This window comes from Calonectris borealis, chromosome 12 (genome assembly GCF_964195595.1).
Source record: "Calonectris borealis chromosome 12, bCalBor7.hap1.2, whole genome shotgun sequence".
NCBI lineage: Eukaryota > Metazoa > Chordata > Aves > Procellariiformes > Procellariidae > Calonectris > Calonectris borealis.
Window position 1 is genome coordinate 1,603,548 of NC_134323.1, and position 21,670 is coordinate 1,625,217.

Here is a 21,670-nt window from a genome sequence, read left to right on the forward strand (position 1 = left end):
GCTGATTCTTACTAATCTTCTAGCAAAGGACACAAGTTCTGCAACATTCACCAAAAGGGCAATAGTACTCTCAAGCCAATTAGTTTAGAAATCTCTACCTTCATAGGCTGAGCCAAGAATCCTGTAGGCTGAGTTAAGTCATTGGTAGGCAAGAAGCCAGGGACATTGCGTGCAAACTCTTCATAAACAGCCAGCTGTTTTGGGTCCACACCTCCAACCTTTGCAATGAAAAGAACAGGCATTAACCTCATTGCTAAGCACTGTGGCAGTAAGAAATGAGGGCAGTTTGTGTACCAGGTAGCTGCTCGGTCACATTCTTAAACAGAGTGGTCTAGACATCAAGAATTCGGATTCAGCTGCTCTGCACTGAGGTCCTATCTTTCCTGCCACACCTCCTAACGGGAGGATTTTGCTCTACAACTGCAGCTCACATTCCCAGAAACAGGAAGAACTGAATACTGGCTTCACGCGTGTCTGATGCACATGAGAAATGCTCTGCTCAGAACACATGATATGTCCCTTAAGGAAAGAAAATCTAAAGGAGACAAGACAATGAAACAGACAAGTCATCTTTCAGTGGAAGGAACAGCACAGAACAAGAGACAGGACTCTTAAGGTCCTCAAGAAATTGAGGAAAATGGTAAGAACGCTCATTTTGGAACAACATATTCGTGTGCTTCCGTCACTGATCAAGCTAATAGCAATTGCACTGTTAGACAAGACTAACAATATACAGGATTTCTCAGCTGAAGCTGTGCCATCTGCCCTTCAGGAGCGGGGGAAGAGCAGCATCAGAACATAGCTTAGTTAATATCCTCACCTTTAACCTGATCTGTTCTGGCATCCGCTCGGCCTGGTAAGTTAACACAACAGGATCACAGTACCGACGACCCTCTTGTCTAGCATGTTTTCTGAGCTCAAATTCCTGGGAAAAAACCCCAAACACCACAATGAATTTTAGACAATGAGCCTGGATGTATGTGAGCACATGTAATACTTTTCAAAGACTGCAGTCCCATACTTACAGTTGCGAGCCTCTTGTCCATTTCAGGGCCTGCCTTTTCCACAGCCGTCTTCTGGATAAAGCAGCATGCTAGCTCGCAGTTATCCTGCGCTAACTGGGCAGCTGCTTGCTCCATCATGTCCCTCTGTTGTGGGGAGGCTGCCTGTTGAAAACCACAATAATCAGTGAAGGCTGTAAATTTTCCCTGTATATTACTAGCCTTAAAATCTGCACCACTGCCTGTACAGAATACCAGCAATAAAAAGGAATGCTCTTAGGAATGCACTCTCTTTGCATACAGTAATAAATTTAATTTTGCATAGCTTTGAATAAAACATGTAGGCAAGATGACAGTAAAGACTTTCAACAAGGAACAGAACAGCAGGAGGTTATCCATCTTCTCCACCAACCTATCTCCAGGGCATAGAAATAAAGCCCTGCTTTAGACTGATGCACATACAACAGATGCTAATGCAGGAGAAGCAAGCCTCGCGTCACAGCCTAAAAGTTTTTCCACTTCCTAGGTTGTAATCAGAAGATATAAAGGTGCATCACTAAGTGCAAAACAGTAGTCCTAAGCCTTCTTCAGTGGGTTCCCTTTCTGATACAGATCATCTTCTTTCCTTCTTGGGGTCTGCTTTAAGAGAACCCTGAACAGAGGGACTTATTTTCCAGGGTGCAAAGCAGCAACTCCCACTGGAAATGGGATGCACAGTATAATAAATATATAATAAATATATAATAAATGCAAACAGTCCAATCTACTTGGATTTCCTTGTCCATTAAGATTTACCCCTACTTCATTAATTCGTGAAAACTACACTGCTTCTTTCAAAAGAAATTCTTGCCTGTTAACCCACTTCATACAAGCCAGATGCGAACGTTCTGATGTCTTGTACAGAACTTTCTTCTGCAACGCAATGTTTTGTATAATTACCCCTTAAGAAAACCTCCTTGATTACAACTGGCCCTGTATCAATTTCATACATCTTCAGGGATAAAAAACTTTGACATGTTGCTACGTTTTCACACCTTTCATGACATTTTTACAAAAACCACAATATACTAGCACTAAGTCTTCCACAAAACTTGAATTACTTCTGCCTATACACATTCTTCCGTGGCACATCGTGCCTGGTAGATATGCATGGCTGTAACACCGGTCTGTGCTCACCCTGCCTCCCCAACTCGGGTATCACATCTCCACCTTCTCATACCACCCAAAAGGTAACCAGCACTTCTCCAGATGCCTCCCTATCTGAACTGTAGTCACATCTGATGAAACACAGCAAGACTGCACACCAGAGAAATACTTGTGCCCCCCTCTTACCCAGAGGACAATGTGCTTTCTCTTAAGGTTACTAGCTTGACACCCAAACTCTGTTAGCACAGCTGCTAGCAGCGGTCACTGGCTCAGCTCACAGGTTAACATCTTGTGTTTAAGATGGATGAATAAGACACATTTGCATGCTTTTCCTGCTCTTCATCTCAGCAATCAAGTTACTTGAAGTTCTGTCTATGAAGGGTCAACAGCGTTTGAGTCCTGGGAGTTATACCATGGATGCAATCCTCACTAACACTTTATACTCCCTTCAGACCATTAAATCCTGCCCTCTTGAGCCAGCTGCCATGCAAGAGACCAACCCCACTGCAAAAGGGCCTTTGCACTGTCACTCCCCAACAGATGGGAAATAGTGACATGCCCTTAAGCAAGAGGTAGGCGGTCCTTTGTAACTTTTTTTAATCCCTGAAAGGATAGCAATGTCTTGATCTTTCCAAAATCCTTATGCTCTTGTGCCTGCTGCTGACACTGATGGCAAGCACAGCAAGTTTTCTGGTTAGCAGCTGCTTCTGGCCAGCAGTTCACAAACCGTGTTCCATTTAGCCAAGAAGGCAAAGCTAGCGCTGCAGCTCAAACTTTGCCCGTTCATCAAGAGATGAAAACATCCTCTAGAAAACCCAATGAATTAACAAGCTGTGCAGAATAGTCTTAAACACGTACCTGCTAACAGCAGAAGTAAATAAAATCTGCCTGAAACACACATGCTTACTGAGACAATCCAAGACATCACCACAAAGTCCCAGAATCAGTTCAGTCCTCCCCACTCTACCTTTTTTACCTCAAAACCCATAGAAAGATAAGCACTTCAAGGTTTCTGTGATGTGATCAAACTGGAAAGAACATTGGGGCAATATAAAAAGGTAGTCAGGAAGTTTGTGTACCACATAGTAAGATCCACCTTACAGGCTTAAGACTGTTTGACACGAGCTGTTATTTCAGCACAGTTTTTTCCACTGTAATTCCACAAGAATCATGAGACTTGTCCACTAAATCATCTCCGCAGTAGTTAAGCCATGTAATTAATCAGCAAATCTACAGTGTGGAGAACTGATTTGCTAGTGCTGGATGTCTACAGACCTATAAAGTGTAAATAAGCTTCAGATGATGCAACTCTTACCCTCAGTGCAGTAGCAAAACTATTTTTCAAGTTGGTAGCTATGCTCATCAGCAAAGGTTCCCTGCAGGTAATCATGGCCATCCCAGCAGTCAGGTTCCGCATCATATGGTGTGCAGCCACACGCATTCGTGACTCCTCTGAATCCAGTGCAAAGTCCTTCCTGACTATCTGCTCACAAGTAGTCATGGCAATCTTAATGGACCGATCGACCACCGGATGGACAAGCTCTTGCACTGCTCGCTCTATCGCCTGCCGCACACACTGCTTCAACTGCGGGTGGGCTTGAAACAGCGGAATCTGGAGGAGGATTAGGAAAGTTAAGTGAGAATAAAGTAAACTAGAACCCCATCTACCCTAGACATTCACATTTTCTGAACAACTTTTAAGTCTACTGTCATAGCTTGTCTACGGCGCAGCACTCCTGTGTTCCACATGCAGCTATTACAGTATCTGTTTGATAATTCTGAAACTGGGACATCCGACCATTTTTCTTCCAAAGTCGCAGCCGAGCACAATGCAAACACTAACTTAAGAGCAAAGTCACTGACTGGTCAAAAGGAGCGCAGAAGCTCCTTTTAAGCTTAAGTCCTGATAGCAACTATCCCAACTGACACTTACTGCCAGAAATAAATTGGATACTAATGTCACAGTGAAAGATCACTTGACCATCTAAGATTGCTAATACAACTACTAACCGCCCCTAAATTTCTCCATTTCATTACTTGTTAGCACTCACCCTCCCCATTACTTTTGAGAAGTGACTCTTCGATAACTCCCAACTTATAGAACGCTGCTCCCACCAGCTGAGATCTGTGGCAATACTGGTGGCAATAATTCTTTTAGCAAACCAAATCAGCTCTAAAACTTACCGTTGGATTTAAGGTAATATGTGGAGCCAAACCTCCTAAAGAATAGACGTTGATGTCGTGGTAACTGTACTGGGGCTGCGGAGGAACCGTGGCTGTACAAGTGGTGCTGGTAGCTGGAGTTGTAGAAGCAGCTATAGAATACAAGAATGTTTGCGTTGAACCATTACTGAAAAGCAAGGGCTTATAATGGAAGCGTATACTTCTCATTTAAACCAGCAAGTAACCAAGAAACAAAAGTTTTGCAGTTTGATCATAAAGCCTCCTGAACTTATCAACGAATTTTCATTCTCCATTTTTCCAATGATTAGTACCAAACTAGCTTCAGCACATTTTAGCAGAGCTGTTTGTTACGACAGTTTAAACCCTGATGTCTTGTTAATAGATCATCCTGCTTCACTCCCTGCTCAGGAGCAGCTACACACAGCGCATGTAGAATTAGTCCTCAGGATGGCTTCCATTCCCTTTCTGTCTCCAAACGCTGTACACCTACTTCTATTAGAAAACTATCCAAGTGCTCCCAAACATTCAGCAATGTCACAGTAGGGAATGTAGCTTAACATTCTTCTTTGCAATAGCATAACCTGTCTTCTTAAAACTTGTACAGTATGGTTCTGGGTTCTGTTTGAAATGTACTTACTGGTTGTTGTGATGGGTGGTAGCTCTTCTGGCTGCTTCACATCCTTCTTTGGAGCAGACAGTTGTTCATCCAGATTTTTCAGACGATCCTTATCTTTCAGGAGACTTCCAGGTTTCAGCTCATTGATGTCTAGTGCAAGATTCTTGCAGAGCACCTCAATCTCAAACTTCAGATTCAACTGCACAACAATTCTAGTTTAGGTTATGTCACAAGGAAAATACCCGAAACATTTACTGGGCCACTTGACTCCCAAGCTTCCCATTCTAACCCCGTGCCTTTTAGAGACTTCGATAGTGACTGAGGATTAGACAAATATCTTGCATGCTGACCTCATAGGAGAAGAGTTTCATCCAAGTTCTACCAAATTAAGCAATGCCCAATTCTCCCCATGCTAAAGAAGTGAGAAGTGAAATTTGGTCCTTCACAACATCCTTCTTGACTGGTATGTCAAGAAAACCTCACACTCAGTAGGTATAGAAAAGAAAAACAGAAGTTTACTTTTAGATCATGTTCTTGATGTAGCTCAGCTAAAACATTCATAATGGCCATTGTCCATGGGTTTGGAGGCCTGAAGACCTACAAGAGAAAGAGAAAAGCATTACTACACAAACTTCTTGAAACATTTGGATAACTTATGACTGGAAATTTTTGAAACGTGAACAGCTATGTGTGCATACAGCTGTGGAAAAGTTTGTACAGCTGCAGTTAGGGTTGAATTTAGTATCTGTTTGACTGGAACTAGATTAGGACGCTATTGAACATTAAACTGGAAACACAAAGACTTGGTCCTTCTGAGAGATCAGTTCTACGTCAATCAGAACTGACACTAACTGATCAAGGTCGGGGGGAGGGATTAAAAAAAATAAAATCAAAGAATAAATAGATCCTAGAACCTCTTCAATAGCATCCTTCCATTTCTCAATAGAGTTTTGTTCAGGGATACCGCAGTACAGTTCAGCTACCACCACCTATTCAGACTGCAAAAAATGCATGGGCCACGTACTTTCCCTCAAAACGGAACTCCTTCACTTTAAGCTCTTAGATCCCTTTTCTTTCTCTCCATGAAATTCAATCAGTTTTCACTTTGTGCAAAAAGCTAATTACTTTCTGCAAGACTTATTTTATTTTGCCACGTAAGCAGTAATTCTGTCAGCACAAAGTCACTTACCACACTCCTGACACTGGATTCTAAGACTTTGGCAACAAATGGCACTACGTAAAGCAATTCCTGCTGTCCCTTAACGTATGCTTCCAGTAGTAGCGATTTCACATCCAAATCCTGAAAAATACCATCCACAACTGAAAAGGGGAAGAGGGTGGAGGAAACAGCAAGCACACTGCAAAAATTCCACTTACACACTATTTCCTTATAGGACATATTGGCAAAGTTGAGTCAAGACTGTCCTTGAATTTTACAGACTGCTAAGCAGCAGTTACTTTCTGAACAAAGATTTACAGATATACATTTTTACATGGGATTAATTCATTTATTTTGGCAAGAACTTAACTACAAACTTTTCCGGTAAAAAAAAATATTTAGAAGTCTTAAATGACCAACTCTAGAATCATACTTTGTACTTGGCACACAAAAGAGAGGCACCAGGAAGGTGATAAAATTTCTCAAATAGCCTACACTACTGCATAACAGCATACCAATTCATGCCAAACATGAATTCTGTAAAGACAGAAGCTCACCGTGTGCAAGATGGGCTTATTTTTAGCCAGCGTAATCATTCCCAGCCAGTGACCAAGGTTCTTTAACAGGGAACGGTCTGAGAAGTTGGCTGCAGCTTTATCTGATGTCAGTAGCACCTAATGAAAAAAAAGCAACTCGAGCAACAACTGGAGGATAATCTCAGACTCAAAACCAAGTCCAACAGCTGATCTGACACTTAAGACGTAAAACTTTAGAACATAAAATTCTGAGCTTCAGTCACATTATAGAGATACTCAGGAGCAGCCTTCACTTCAAGCAGCACCCCGTAAATCTGCCCTGTAAATATTTCAAAATTCCTTTCTTTCAAGAGGATCAAAAGGAGGATTACACTTTTCCAGACCTTACCAGTTACTCTGTCAAGACTGTTATGACTACTCACTTAGTAAAGCAGATCTGAAGGCTACAATTTGCACTTCTCGGGAAACCATTTAATTCTTATTTCAAGACTTAAATCATGTCATAGCATTCTGCTGTTAGTTCTGTTCCTTAGCTTCAGAGGAGCATCAGCTGAACAGAGCAAGGTCAGCTATGCTCTAAAGAGCCAGGAGATTCTTTTGCACTACAGCGTAACCCATGGTGGTCAGGAAACTCCACCAACAGGTTTAAAAATAGTGCTTGCTTGACAAACTTGTTTCATCCGCTCATCTCTTCTGCGCTACCACTTCTCCTTCCTCCTCCCCTTCACATTATCTTAGCCCTCTAGTGAATTTTGGCTGTTACACCCCACTTTCCAAACCCTCCCCTTCCCTTTATTCTTCTTTGACCAAAACAGCAGAGAGCATGGGTTTTTTATCTTTATACTTTCCTCACTCAAAAGAACTAGACCATAAGCAATTTTCCCCGAGGTTATAATTTGCAAGCCTCACACAAATTTAGAGTCCACCTACATAAATGAATTCAAATGCAGATTTGCCCTCTCATTATTCAATTCAAATTAAGTCTTTGGTACATTCCTGACTGAAAACAGAAGAATCCTAGTAACCTGCTAGTTCAATTGCAAGCTAGCAAGTACATTTTTGAATGATATTCCATATTTGAAGATCAGCAACACAGTAAGCAAACAGCCTGAGAACAGCACATTTAAATATTTAAATCTACCTACATATTAGAAAACTTGGACTACTCACCTTGATATTTCTGTAAGTTTCATTCAGAACCATTTTATTAAACTCTGGATTCTTCAGTGTGTCAAGGAAGTTTGAATATAAGCTGTGAAAATTAGGCTCAATACTGACTCTCTTCATCACAAGATACTGTGATACCCAAGGCATGAACTCTTCTTTCACTGTTTCCTTCAATTCTTCAACCTGTCCCCATACCAGAGGAAAAAGCACACCACGGAAGGTATGAGAAGATGACCGCAAACTTCTGGGGTCAGCTCTGACCAACACAGCCATATTCAGTCAATGGCTTTTAACACTAAGGTTCTTTTTGTTGTTTTTTTTTTTTTTTTTAAATAGCTTTGAAGTCACTGTCTCATTATCCAAAGATCTGGTCAACCAGTAAGGACTTAATCATAAAGTGAGCGAGGCACAATAGTTTACCTGTCCCCCACTTAGCTTTTTACCAGATAACTACAAAATAAATGTTGGCATGTTACGTTAAAGCCGCCTGTCTGCAAGACAGATAGCACAAGTGGCAGCAGTACTGCAGATTTCTACTAGTTCAGAAAAACTCCCTGAATTTCAGCTTGAAATACAAGAGTCCATCATCTTAACCTTGCAATATCAAATGGTACCCAGCCCATTTATGATGTGAATGTTTGTTCAAACTTGTATTAATGTTTTTTCAGAAACTTGCATTACTATTTTTCAGTCCTTTCAAATGACAAAAACATCAGAAAGGACTATCCAGAAGTTATTCCAGGCATCTACTAGAAGTGCTTTCCTGAAAACAAAGCATTACAGACCTATAATACTTTAGTACAAAGGATTCGGGCTACAGGGAAATAAGGAAACTTGTAGAAGAAAGCAAGATTAAGAATAGCTTTCTTTCACCTGCCTCTCCTTTCCCTGAAAAACTGTATCTTCAAAGAGGTTCAAGTAGAACGTGTTGAAAACTACTATTTCTTCAAAGTGTGCTCCCCCCCTAATTTTTGGCAAGTTGGAATTTCTGCAGAAACATCATCACCCACCACTTTAGAATGGATTTCCAAAAATATATATTAAAAAATTAATTTTACTAGTGTTTTTCCATACTTGCCTTCTGTGTCATATTTGACTGAGACAGATTATTGAAGATGAAAGCAATTTTTTCCTGGACGTTCTCTGGAGGTTCCACAATTCTCTCCGTTTGATCTGTTGCTACTAACAACGTATCAATGTTGGTAGTATTAATGGAAGGCTGGAGGGAGAACAAGAAGTTAACAACAGACAATACCTAGAGGTGACATCAAAAGAAACTTTTGCTCTGTTCTGTCAAGCGAAAAAAGAATTGAGCTTTGTCAGGTGACATCTACTGTCTCAGATTCATTTTCAACATCACTCTAATGAAGCCAAGTGATTTTTTTTTTTACTCTACAAATGATGATCAATACTCAGCAGAAGAATGACACTGTACACAAAAACTTCTAGCATTTACATTCATACATAATAGGTGCCACTGCCATGGCACCCATTAGGCTAACAGCCTGCATACACCGTTAGCCTGGAGAAAACCAGCGTACAATAGAGAGCAGTACTTAGTAGAGCAGTGAGTCTCCAGGAGCCCTTCAGTGCTGAACTGGGAAGGAGAAATCCCAGAGCTTCATTTCTGAGAAAGCATGCCAACTGTAAGTCAACAGAATGTGACCCATGACCCTAGAGCTGCAGGTCTAAACCCAAGGGCTTTAGCACCTGGTACATTGCAATTAAGGGGACAGGAGATACAGTTTTAAATATCAATCATGACTTGAGTTTAAAATTGGGCAATATAAACACCTCAAAATAACAACTGTCTACATGACATAATCAGGTGTGAAGGACATTGACAGCTACACTATGAACTGTCCCCCAAAAGTTGTTCACAGCTTTCAGCTACCTTCGGCTTTCGCCTCCCTTAATTTGCGGAGCTTCTTTTAAGAGAACTATACAGTACCAGGAAGCAAGACAGGTTTGACTTTTCAGTGCATCAGTTACCATAGAGCAACAGCCCTACACATCCTCAGCGTACACGTGGGACCAAGTGTGCCCCAACACTTTCTGTGGAATAGCCAATACTATCAATAAATGTAAACCCTGCAGTAACTCTGACTAGCAGTTCAGAGTTGTGTTTACATGAGTGACAGAAGATTTGAAAAACCTAATGCAAAAACCACATTTCTACTTGACACCATAGTAATTCTACAGTTTCATGATCAAAAATGCCTTCTCTACAAAAATGTTGGTCATATTTGAAAAGGTTATATGCTTTAGATACAGAATATGGATCACAGTTTGAAAACTTGTAGTAAAGAAATTAAATTGGATTTTGTCTCCATGTACTCAACACAGATCAGCAACTTAACTCCTTTGCTTCTCCAGTAAGGTCCCTGGAGAATCTGTGACTCTGGAGTCACAGAATGCTTACCGGCACGTCTTTCTTGAAGCTGACTCCAGTTGGTCGGGTGATTGTAATGGTTTTTGCAACAGTGGTGGTGGTTGAGGTGGTTACTATAGTGCTGACTTGGCCAGCAAGAGGAGCTTTTGCTGGAACTTGGGCCTGGGCCTGAGCCTGGGCAAGTGCAATACTTCCAGGGGTGGTGATTGAACCCTGCATCTTCACAGGAGGATCTCTGGATTGCTGTCCATATTCTATGTACTAAAACAGCGTAAAAAAACACATACAAAAGTTCACACACCACAACAGAACTATGGGCTGAGTTTTAGCATGAGCAGTATAAAGGTTTGCCAACAATCTTTAAAATACCTGACACTAATGCCACTAAGAATCTGCAAGCTACAGCTGAATACCCTTACTATTTATACCCTGTCACTATTTACTTACTTTCTTACTAGAGAGGGGCCTTAAGCTCCACCTCTGACCTCAACAGGTTGATGCCAAGCGTTAAGAGACTTGACATCCTTAGAATTTTACAGAGCATTACCCAGAAACCCTGCAGGCCTGGGACAGCAGAGCAAAAGAGGGGAAAAGAGCCTAAGAGAAATGTCTGAGTATCAAGAAACTGGCTACAAAGCATGCAAGAAGTTTTCCCCAAGGACAGCTACATAGAAATGGTAGTTCACAATTAATAAGCAAAAACACAGTTCTGAAATGTCCAACTTTAAGATTTTACATCCTCTAAAGTAGCTCCACAGTAGAAAACGAGTTTCTTCCCCACTGTAATACCCAGAAATTGGTAACATCAGACACGCTGTCATTTAAGGGATACAGTCTGAAACCTGTTGGTGACACAGACTGCTATGGGACTTGGCAGCTTTGGGTGGATGGCCTCTCTGCCTTAATGTTAGAGCTGAACATTCTTCCTTATTTAGATTATGCTCTCAAGCTCTACCACTGGGATTAGCTTTTCTGTATTTCCACCTATGAAAGCACCTTTGAGGCAGACACCTGCTTTTACTCCTTGGACTACAGGGTATTTCCATTACTCTGATCAGACCTTCAGGAATGAAATTTTTCTCACCTTTATCTGGATTAATTTAGCAGGTCTGTGTATAAACCCAACTGAATGTCCTCTATTTTAGAACAAAAATCCAAATCCTTAAGGGACTGGAATATGAATCCACTGAAGCACTTTAAAACCTTTGTGCATGGCCATGTGCACTGGTTGATCATGCAGTTATATTCAGGCAGCTATTTCAACATAAGCAACCCAAACAGATTTATGGAAACAGAAGAGGTACCAGATAACCACCTTCACCTGCCCACCCCATCCCACAACAAAACCTTTAAAAAAAGGTATTTGATTCTGTGGATGTATGCTGTCCAAAATTGTGACAGGTGAGACTATTTTTCCAAAGGAAAACAGGAATTTGCTCAAAAGACTTTAAAATCAGAAAATTTAAAATCATAGAAAGCTAGTGCACCAATACAAACACACTCACCTCCTGTAAATGATGCGGGAACTGTATAAAGTGACTAATAGAAGCCAAGTGCTGACAATACTGGGGATAGTCCTTCAATCTGTCAGACAAAACACGCATTAGTCAGAAGCATAAGCCCAGATCAGAAACAGTATTAGAGAAATACAAATATAACACTGGTATGTCATTCCCACACTGCATCACAGAATTACTTCTGGACTGCTTACAGCAGCTGTGCTATAAACAAATCATTTTCTATAAAGTACTTTTTGCTGCAAAACCCATTTGAAACGAATGCATTTAACAGCAAAACACAAGGTTTATTCACAGCAACTCATCTTATCCTACATCTCAATACTTCTGGCTGAGCAAACAATTGCCTTTATATTCAGTGTTTGCAATAAGATTATTGGATAAGTAATTTGTAATCTGGCTCTGCGTATTTTAAACAGCACAGACTGCCCCTAACAGCCAAGACAGAAGCTTCACCTACACACACCAGGTATTATAGTTCTACTTATGAATGCTAGATGCCGTTACTCCTCATTGAGAGTAAAATCTTTAGGTCCCGCTTTAAGATGGTTCTTAAGAGAAGGAGAAAGATGGTGGCTAAGTCTCAAGTATGTGAGCCTTAAGTGTCTTTATTCGTTCTGTTCAGCTAACTCCACGACACCATATCCAACTATGAATGCTGCAAGCAACAGCTTTTATTACATATGAAATACTGCAGGGCAGATGAACTATAAAAGGAGAATAAGGACAGAAGATAATGTGCCTTTTGCTTATGAGTCCACACTTCAAGTCCAAACATTTCTAGTCACTAAATAATTCCGGAAGCTTTCTACTACTTTTCAAGTTCAAATATCTTCTTCCAAAATGGAAATTTTTCCCATGGGTGTACAATCCTGCCTACTACTGCAGCCTGCCTTGAGAGTTTCCTCTACCTGCAATCCATTAAAAGCTTTGAGAAAGCTTTTTTGGATACTTTTTGCCATACTTGAGATTTCTGTGTAAAACCAAAGTCCTAGAGCTTACTTCCTAACCAGGCTTTCAATAATGAATACTTCAAATAGCACTCCAGTAGAATGCACCTGTAAAGAGTAATTACATTCACCCTATTTCTAACAAGCCAACAACTTCATCTAAGTCAACACTTCCCTAAATTATTTTTATAAACAAAGTCCGCTAAGTAGTTTCAGCATCTCAGTTTGTCTCACATTTATACAGGTACTGCATTGAACATTTTGGTTTTAAAAGTCACCCTTTAACTAGCACATTAGCACATTTTGTTTCAGCTCAGCATATCTCTAAAGTAATCCTGAAGGCGAGATGTGTAAATTTCTAACACATATAAGCAACCTCGTACTGCATAATTAGAGCAGGTTCAAGGTTAACAGGACATTACATGTACTGTTACAAGTGTTACAAAAAACCACACTCACCTATTTTTAAATCTATCTAGTGCAGCAATACCAAAATAGTACATTTTGGATGCAAAAGGCTTTCGTAAGGCTTCAAGAACATAGCGCAGGGCCAGGCCCAATGCCATATAAGTAACCAGTCCTTTCTCTATTATCCCACCAAAGAGGCAGGCTGTTATGTGCAGCTCTTTATCTGGGTACTGGGGAAAGAAACGGTATTCCTCAAACAAGTTCCTCAGCATACAGTTAAACACTTCTCGTTCCCGTTTAATGTTGGAGTCCTTAAACCTCTGCAGCATTTCCAAGACCTGCAAAGAAATTGGAAATTGTTACCAACAGATCTGCTTTATTTCAGCCCTTCTGCACCTTCAGGTTTCAAAGGCGCTTGCACCTACTAAGGTAAATTGCACTACCACAAGCTAGACTGCAAAATAACTGCTTCAAGAAAATGTCGTTTTAGCCAGTAGACACTACATCACTATGAGCTTCCTCTTGAGATTTAGTGTTCTCCCCTTTCCTTTAAGTAACTGTCTTTACATAAAACTTTTTTGTGACCGCCTACTCCATTGCTTCAAAATTAGAAAAATGAAAATTAATGTTCAGTGTCTTCATAATTTATAACCACACAAAGATATTAAAGTAAATTTGAAGTACTTCAAAGAGCAAGTACATCACACTGATAATTACTCTCATAGAGACTAACCAAAATAATTATCGAAGCTCAGAAGGTAGAACTTAGGACACCTTTATATATCTAGAAGTTGTAGTAATTTTTAGATACTTTAAAAACAAATATATTCAAGATAAGTATAATTTATACAGATTGTTTAAAGACACATTTTAGCACTTAATTTGAACACACAAGCTTCCACTCCACACTGAGCTCTTCCCACTTAGCATTATTTTAGGAGTGCTAATTAAACATCTAAAGTCTTCAGTCCACAGAAGTCAAAGCTGAATGTAATGATCAGCTGCAAGTTTACTCTGAAAGCATGCTGCCTTAGAAGTAACCAATTTCAACCAAGCAAAAAAGCAATGCTGCAAGCACCTACCACTAGCCCTTTATTATCTTCCACTAAAACAAATACATGAAGGAATAATTACAAACAACTTTATAGCAAGTCTCTGGACAGATGATGCAACTGCTACAGAAGGGAACTCACCTCATCTACAGACATGGTCGGATGTGGTGGATGGTTGTAAATACGCTGGAAGTAGCTGTTTGCCTCATCATCTATTTCTTTGCTAAAGTGCTGATTAGCCTCTGGCCACACCTGAGATAAGTCAGCTGTTAAAAAAGGGAAGAGGTATCACACTCAGAACAACTTCAGGCAGTCAGGATTTCATCTAATCCTTTTCAACTCTTCCACCAAACCATACAAAACCCGCTAGTTCTCCTGAAAAGCAGGATATTTAACCTTTCTAGTAGACAGGAATCGTTATTTAAAAATCTGTTTTCAATACATTATATTTATGCAAAAGAACTGAATCCTAAGACAGAATTAACCTCATATTGTCCTATTCCTAGAACCCATTGCACCCCAAGCTAACCTCAACTGACACCTAAACTAAATGAATGCAGAACAGACTAGAATAAAGCATGCTACACAACACTAACATGCAAACAAACTTTCACACAAACTTTCAGGCCAGCCAGTGAGCTTCAACCAAGTTTATCCTGAATGCTCAAGCCCCAAAATATAAACCATTGGTCACTACAGCCACCTCTACCGTGTATCTGTAGAGATCAGTAACTTTGCTTTTATGGAGGAGCTATCAAAGGAGACTGAGATATATAATAACGGCAATGCTGAAGGTTTAGCATGTGGCTATGCTTCCTAAAGGCGATGTTTGTTTGCTTAAACATTTCATTGTTTGAAGTTATTGAGCATACTTCAGAGGCATAAATGAGTTAAGGATAATGGCTCAGTGTTAGGGACAAAATTATTCCTTCCAAAAACCACATTCCCACCAACTTATGTTAGTCTTATTTCTTTCCAATGTTGCAGTCTAATTCACTGCTTCACCTGTCAAGTTCTCTGCTGCAACAGGACCTTACCCAGGTAGCTTTGTTTAACCTTGTTACAAACAAAACAAAAAACACCCTCTTACCAGATGCATACAATTCTCTGTGAAGAGCAGGACAACACTTTTGTTCAAAAGACACCACAACAAAAAACAGGACACAGAAACACACTGTTCATGCAAATCCGTAACGTTATATTTTTACACTAACAGCTTTTTTTTAATCCCCCCCCAGCCGCTTGGCAAGCTTTTAGTATAGAAGTTTAGAAGCACCTTTTTCAGACTAATGGCAAAATACAAGAGCCACATTTCTAACATTTAACACCTACAGATCCAAGCCCCCCCTGAAGGAAATGCAGATTAACTGCAGACCACAGTCACACTTCACAGCCACAGACAACACTACCACTTACAAGGTTTCATCTTACTCTGCTGGAATGTAGGCTGGTTCAGTCCAGATGTGCTCAGCTTCCTTTGCACGAATGGGTCATTGTTCACCGCAGGAAGGCCCAGGGCTCCCGTTCCTATGCCAGTCAGGCTACCCGTAGTAAGACCACCTACTGGAAAGCAAACAACCGGTCATCTCAGTTGCACCCTTCACAGCACGCACTTATCACTCCCAGCACCTGCCGTTTCCAAGAACTCAGAGCTATACTATACAGCCTCGTAACTATCCAACATCAAGCAGTTTTATCTCAACCAATTCCTCACCTCTGTCCCAACCTAAAATAATGTTGCTAAAAATCTGTCAAAACTCTCACCCTTGCGTCTCTCAAACTTTTTACCTATTGCAGCTGCAACATTCTGAAGCGCTGTTTCAGCAGTGACCTAGGAGCGAGGACTGTGTAATTCCCTCCCACACAACACACAGCTGTTTGTCCAGTATTTCCAACCACGGCAGTAACAGCGCCTTAGCTCTCATATGTCAAAAATACAAACCACTCCACCCAGACAGCAGTACCTGGAAGCTGTGAAGAGAGTCCTCCGATGCCACTGAAACCTGTTGTCTGGTTTTGGGTGGAAAGAGGGGGGAACGCTTTTGCTGGTGACTGAGGAGTACTGAATGCAGAGCCCAGGTTTGGAGGGAAGCCTTGCATGCTCTGGGTATGGGGAGCAGCCGAGCCACCTAAACTAAGAGATGCCATTCCTGCAAGCGAGTCGATCTGAATGAAGAAAGGAAGGTTATACACCGACATCCATAAACCGCAATCAAGTTGACTTTTGGCAGGTTTTGTATAAAGGCAGCTACATCTAAAAACATTCCTAAAAAGAGCTTTTCTGCATGGTTACTTTAAATTCTGAAGCCATCCACATCACCCCAGAAGATCAGTTTGTCTACAAAACGTGATTTCACTTTTTCTTCTATAATCCCATAAAATCCTATTCTATCAGAGGTTTTAGAGAAAGGCGATTGTTCCATAGTCTCTAGTTAAGTGCCACACAACAGTAAATGCTTATAAGAAGCACTTATAAGTGCACAGGTTTTTATACTAGAGCTCTGCTGTTTGCGACCTCAGACCTCACCCCAAGACTTAAAAAGGCTACTTCAATATCAAGCTTAGAGTATTTTTGACTGTCTGAAGGATCCCACTAAGCCCACTTTTCACAGCTAAATACCTGAATGCAGTCTTCACAAAAAGCATTAAGACCTGGGTGATGAGTAGGAGGGAAGGTACAATACCAGCTGACAAAGCAATAAATTAAGAGCTCCTGACTAGGAACAGCAGAAAACTGTTATCTACCCAAAAGATAGCATGGCTACAGACAGCTAACATCTGCTGCTCTATTTGCTCACATCACTTATCTGCAGCAGGTTGCCAAGATATTTGGTACATTTGATGAGCAACTTCAATACAGTTACAATTTACGAGGAAACTGCTCTCTGTATTTAGTTTACGTAATCTACTCATGCTTCAGCCATTCTTAAATGCTGAATTGCCACTATTCCGTGGGAAAAAGTTTTTACCATTTTAAAATCTGCCATTGAATGTAATTGCTAGAAGCAAAACCTGTCTGTAATGTGTTGCTCCCAGAGGAGGAAGGGATGATGAGTGGCAGGGAGTAACTTAAATGTACCTTGTTTTTAAAAGAGCAGTTCAGTTGAGAGCTGAAGAGCCCCAGTTATAACAAGTCCTTACGCTCTAGCACTGTTGCTTGGCCCGTGAAGCTACAAACAAGACACATCAGGTTCAAAGGCAGTGCTTAATTCTCAAAAGTCTTAGTAAATTTTAGCACTTTAAAAGAAACCTTCAGTTATTGTAAATAAACCAAACCCTATCCCTCTTCAGTGCTCCCATTCTGCTATACCTCAGTTACTTCTTACAGACATTTGTGAAGCGAAAGACAGTTCTGAACTACAACCCTCAGGCATTACTCTGTAGTTATAAGTTATCTAGACATGCAAACATAAAAACTAAGGGAGCCAGATGATGTTCTACTTAGTCCTGCTGAAAGACCTCAAATAGTGCAGCAGAACTAATGCTAAATCAACACCACCACCTAAAAATGCTGCACGCTATTTTGTCTACCTGTACAGGAGAGATGGCATCCAAGCTGCTGGCACTGGGCGGGCGTCCTTTTGGCATGACTCCAGGCGGTGGCTGTCTAGCCTTGTTCATGACATTACTGCAGTTAGCTACCATGGTGAGGATCGTCTCCGACAGCTCCTGAGAAACACTCCTAGAAGAGAGAAGTAGGATAGTGAGTCGTAGAACATTCATGAAACTAAGGCCCCTAGCTTACTTGGTTTTCCTACAGAAATTGGGGCCATATTTCACAAACAGAAGTTGCAAAACAACCCCAGCAGAAGCTACCGTTTGTTATTTGCAAAACTTGCATTAGAGCATGTCCCAAGAGAAACGGCTATATTTAAGTAGAAAATTTTAAACTGTAGTTCTAAAAATTCATCTCCAACAGAATATTCCTTTGTTTTCAGTAATTCAAATACTGCTTTACAGTTACCCCCGCAAGTAATGACTTAGAGAAAGCTGGGATATGTACCTACATGGCTCCAACACTCCTTGGAAGAGCAGAGTACCTACAACAGTCTTTGTCTGCTGCTGTCCACATTATGGGCTATATACAGCTCAGCCTCATGAACCAAAACACACAATAACTAATGCTATGACCCCTTGTTCAAATCCGCTCCTCAAGGCTCCCTCCTGTCGCCAGACTTCACCATTCATGATTATTCCCATTCTGAATCTTGTTACACACAAGGTCTCTCCAAAAGAGGAGATACAACATGATTAAAGCTTGGGCTACACACTCAAAGACAAAAAAGGATGAGAGGTAAATACCCCACCTGCTTCACTAGAATTCATCTGTCTATAAACTGAAAGACATGCTTCACGCACTAACATTAAACCAAAACAGACACAGGAAACCTAACTATTCAAGGAAATTATAATCGAAAGCCAACAGAAAACTCAAACATGGGCATGAAGTCATTGCCCAATGGAGAGCAGTCAGAACCTCTTTCCAAAGCATTCCACGTCTGACTGCCAGGTTCCCAAACTGGAAGGAAAGCCAGCTCTGCTGCTGGCATACCTAACCACAAACATACTAACATGACACTAACATTTTCCTTTTGGAAAATACAGCCAATTATTTATGGCTTTCCTGAACTTTAGTTCTACCTTTTTGGTGAGGACAGCTAAAGCAGGAGATTCCTTCCTGTAATGGTGCAACTACACCAACACAGCTTCGTTGCTTTGTTCACCTTGTCTGGAGATTCCTCATTTTAACTCAATTTTCACAAGCTTTTACTGCACAGCTGTTGGGATGAGGGAAAAAAGAAAGAAAGAGGAACCATCCTGACAATTAAGGCAGGAAAACAAAGTGCAGATCAGCCTTCAGCTTTAGCAAGTATCCCATTACAGGCTACACAGAGTTAAGGGTTTCCAGTTGTTCTCCAAAGCCAGTGATCCACTATGTAGCATGGGCAAAAGCTCGCCCAAGACAGGCAGTGGAAGCTGGGGAGATACCATGGGTGAGCAGGTTTCCATACAGGGCAAAAAACATTTTATCAACTGTTTCACAAGCTAGTTCCTTTACGTGCTTTAACATCCTCTCACCAGGGCCTAATGTCAAAGACTTTACAAGCAAGGGGCTTGGGGGGTGTGTATCAAAAAGCGAGCAGAAACCTACCTTCAAAAAAAACCCCAAAGGGATTTCTGTCTCGAGAAAGTGCAAACAGACCTGAAGACAGCTCTGAGCATGGCACAGAAGGCTCAGGATCTACAATATGGATTTGCCTACATCCCAATGCCACAGCCTCAGAAATCTCAACATTTAAATGTATTTATGACCAATTAACAGGCAGCACAGTTTTCTTCCGATGCAGGAGGCTGATCATACAGCACTGCAGCTAACCAGGGAACGGGACTGGGGACTGAAGAGCTGAGTTCACAGATGGTTACCACCCTCAACCTTTTGCCCTCTCCTTTTTTTTTCGTAGCAGTTAAATTTGCAGTCTTTATGCTTAAATACTATAGCACACTTAGTAAAACAAATTCCAATCTGCTGTACACAGATAATATGGCAGCCCACAATGAAGACCAAGACAGGCTTACAATCCTAGAGTTTGATCCTTACGGTGACCAGTTAGGCCATTCGTGCAGTGGAGTGAACCACTAACATTATGTCCTGCCATCTAGACAGATTGAAGGTTAACTTTTTTATCATGTCAAAAGACACACTGCTGTATCAAGATGCAAACATTACGATATTTTCAGATAGTACAAAACCGCAGGTTTTCACAAAAAAACCCTGCATTTGAGACAAATGATATGAAAAAGTAAGTAGGTGGGCATGACTTCATAACAAGATCTTAAGGAAAATGTTTATATTTTCAAGTTCTACGTAAAAAATACATTCAGGCATCTAACATAATCAGTGCCATTCCCGGAAGAAAACTAGGGGAAAACTGCAGGCAGGAGAACTTTGAAACACGAGTAAGGAGGAGAGCCAGGGACCCCAGTCAGCCAGCTCTAGAGGAACAAAACTGCCAGCTTAAGGGAAGCTCCAGCTTGCTGGAATAACAAGTTCACATTTCTTGCCTTTTTTTTTTTTTAATCCATTTTTACAAAGCAAGGAAAGGCCTTTTCACTCCCCTAGGCACAGGCAGCCAGAAGCCTCTTCCCTTCTTGCGGCAGGGACTGAGAAGGAATGTCCATTCCCCACGCTGACACACTTGGACTGCGCTGGCCACGATTGCACGGAAGAGGCACTGCTGCCCTTCTCAGCTCGCTGCAGCTCCTTAAAGGAGGACTTCTCATAAGCAGTTCGCTACCAAATCACATGCTCGGTCAGCCTGTGGTGCCTGCAACCACCTTGACTTCATTTTAAAAACACTCAGTAATAAAAGGAACACTCATTTCTTTTTGAAGCCTCACTGCTACATGATGCCACAACCGCAGTGCTCACCAGTGATAAACAAGTTGCACCAAAAATAAAGAGCCTCAGAACATGCAGGATCCTGGTGGCTAAGAAAAGCATCTCCCTGGACACAAAACAGGACAAGAAATAACTACAGCCTAATTAAAGAGCAGGCTCCTACATCAACAGATTTAGGAGATGGCAGACTTCAGCTAGTGAAGTGGAACTACCCTCCCAGATGTATTTAATATTTACTGCGATTTTAATCTTCTATCTTTACAACGCCTGCTTCCATTCGTGACTGAAACCTAAGCTAATCAAAGCAATTGCTTCATGAAAGAAATCCAAGCATTTTCTTTTTAAAGCTCAAAGAGAATAACTAATGGAAAAAGACTGCAAGTAGGTCACATTCTTGCATAAAAGGGAATACAAGTAGCTATAAAAAGAAACCAAAAGCTGAGAGAATTGTGCCAGTAGAGAACTAGTGGCTTTTGGAATTAATTGAATAAATAAAACTTGGTAACACATTAAGATTCAGAACACAGTGACATTAGATGCAAGTCAAGTCTACAGTTAACTATTAAACCTCTCAAATCTGGACACAGTAGCATGCAAAATAATGGATGTAAGTTGATTTGTGAACTATAGTCTCAGAAGATGCACTTTGAGTTGAAAAATAACAGCCATCTTCTCAGTCCAAGAGGTGTGCTAGACCATTATATTTCAGAAACAATATTTCAACAGCATTTTGAAGTTTAGTTGCACAGGTCCCAGAAGAAATTAGGAGAATCCCTTCTCCTAAAATCTTACAGGTACCTCAAATTCCCTTCCAGTTCAAACACCCATCATGACAATTCTATGTTGATACTCATTTCCTACAGTCTACATGAGAGCCATGGATAATCCTGGATACCTTTAAAGATGTTTCTTATAGCTTGCAAGACAACACTGGCTAAACCAAGGGACACAATATAAGCCTTAGATGAGGTAACATGCACTTGGACATGCCAGCCTCTTTTGGTATCAAAATTTAGCACCAAAACTAGCACCATCTCCAGCTTTCAGTCTCCCCTGGCTCATATGTTGCACTATGCTACGCCTAGTTATCTTTGAAATATTGCTGCAGTTAAATACCATCTTGATCTGACAGCGTTAAGAAG

At 40.9% G+C, this 21,670-nt stretch overlaps 1 protein-coding gene and 2 non-coding genes across 18 annotated transcripts in view; all 3 read right to left on the reverse strand.

Moving 5' to 3' along the window:
• Positions 1-21,670, reverse strand: part of CNOT1 (CCR4-NOT transcription complex subunit 1) — a 60,621-nt gene that overhangs the window by 14,210 nt on the left and 24,741 nt on the right. For 9 of the 16 annotated variants that reach the window (XM_075160928.1, XM_075160924.1, XM_075160918.1 and 6 more), the window contains 18 exons: positions 17,660-17,810; positions 16,093-16,294; positions 15,545-15,691; positions 14,270-14,394; positions 13,128-13,414; positions 11,707-11,785; positions 10,232-10,462; positions 8,888-9,028; positions 7,813-7,992; positions 6,664-6,780; positions 6,137-6,247; positions 5,467-5,544; positions 4,969-5,146; positions 4,332-4,462; positions 3,463-3,759; positions 1,026-1,166; positions 821-925; positions 99-218 (listed from right to left, as the gene is read on the reverse strand). In XM_075160928.1, the coding sequence (XP_075017029.1) occupies positions 99-218; positions 821-925; positions 1,026-1,166; positions 3,463-3,759; positions 4,332-4,462; positions 4,969-5,146; positions 5,467-5,544; positions 6,137-6,247; positions 6,664-6,780; positions 7,813-7,992; positions 8,888-9,028; positions 10,232-10,462; positions 11,707-11,785; positions 13,128-13,414; positions 14,270-14,394; positions 15,545-15,691; positions 16,093-16,294; positions 17,660-17,810 (2,821 nt within the window). The remainder of the gene's footprint in view (positions 1-98; positions 219-820; positions 926-1,025; positions 1,167-3,462; positions 3,760-4,331; positions 4,463-4,968; positions 5,147-5,466; positions 5,545-6,136; positions 6,248-6,663; positions 6,781-7,812; positions 7,993-8,887; positions 9,029-10,231; positions 10,463-11,706; positions 11,786-13,127; positions 13,415-14,269; positions 14,395-15,544; positions 15,692-16,092; positions 16,295-17,659; positions 17,811-21,670) is intronic. The other 7 variants (XM_075160927.1, XM_075160926.1, XM_075160921.1 and 4 more) reach the window with 3 other exon arrangements.
• Positions 7,163-7,301, reverse strand: LOC142087469 (small nucleolar RNA SNORA46). The gene has a single exon (XR_012675459.1). It is a non-coding gene; the product is annotated as a small nucleolar RNA SNORA46 (small nucleolar RNA).
• On the reverse strand, positions 17,200-17,335 carry LOC142087470 (small nucleolar RNA SNORA50). The gene has a single exon (XR_012675460.1). It is a non-coding gene; the product is annotated as a small nucleolar RNA SNORA50 (small nucleolar RNA).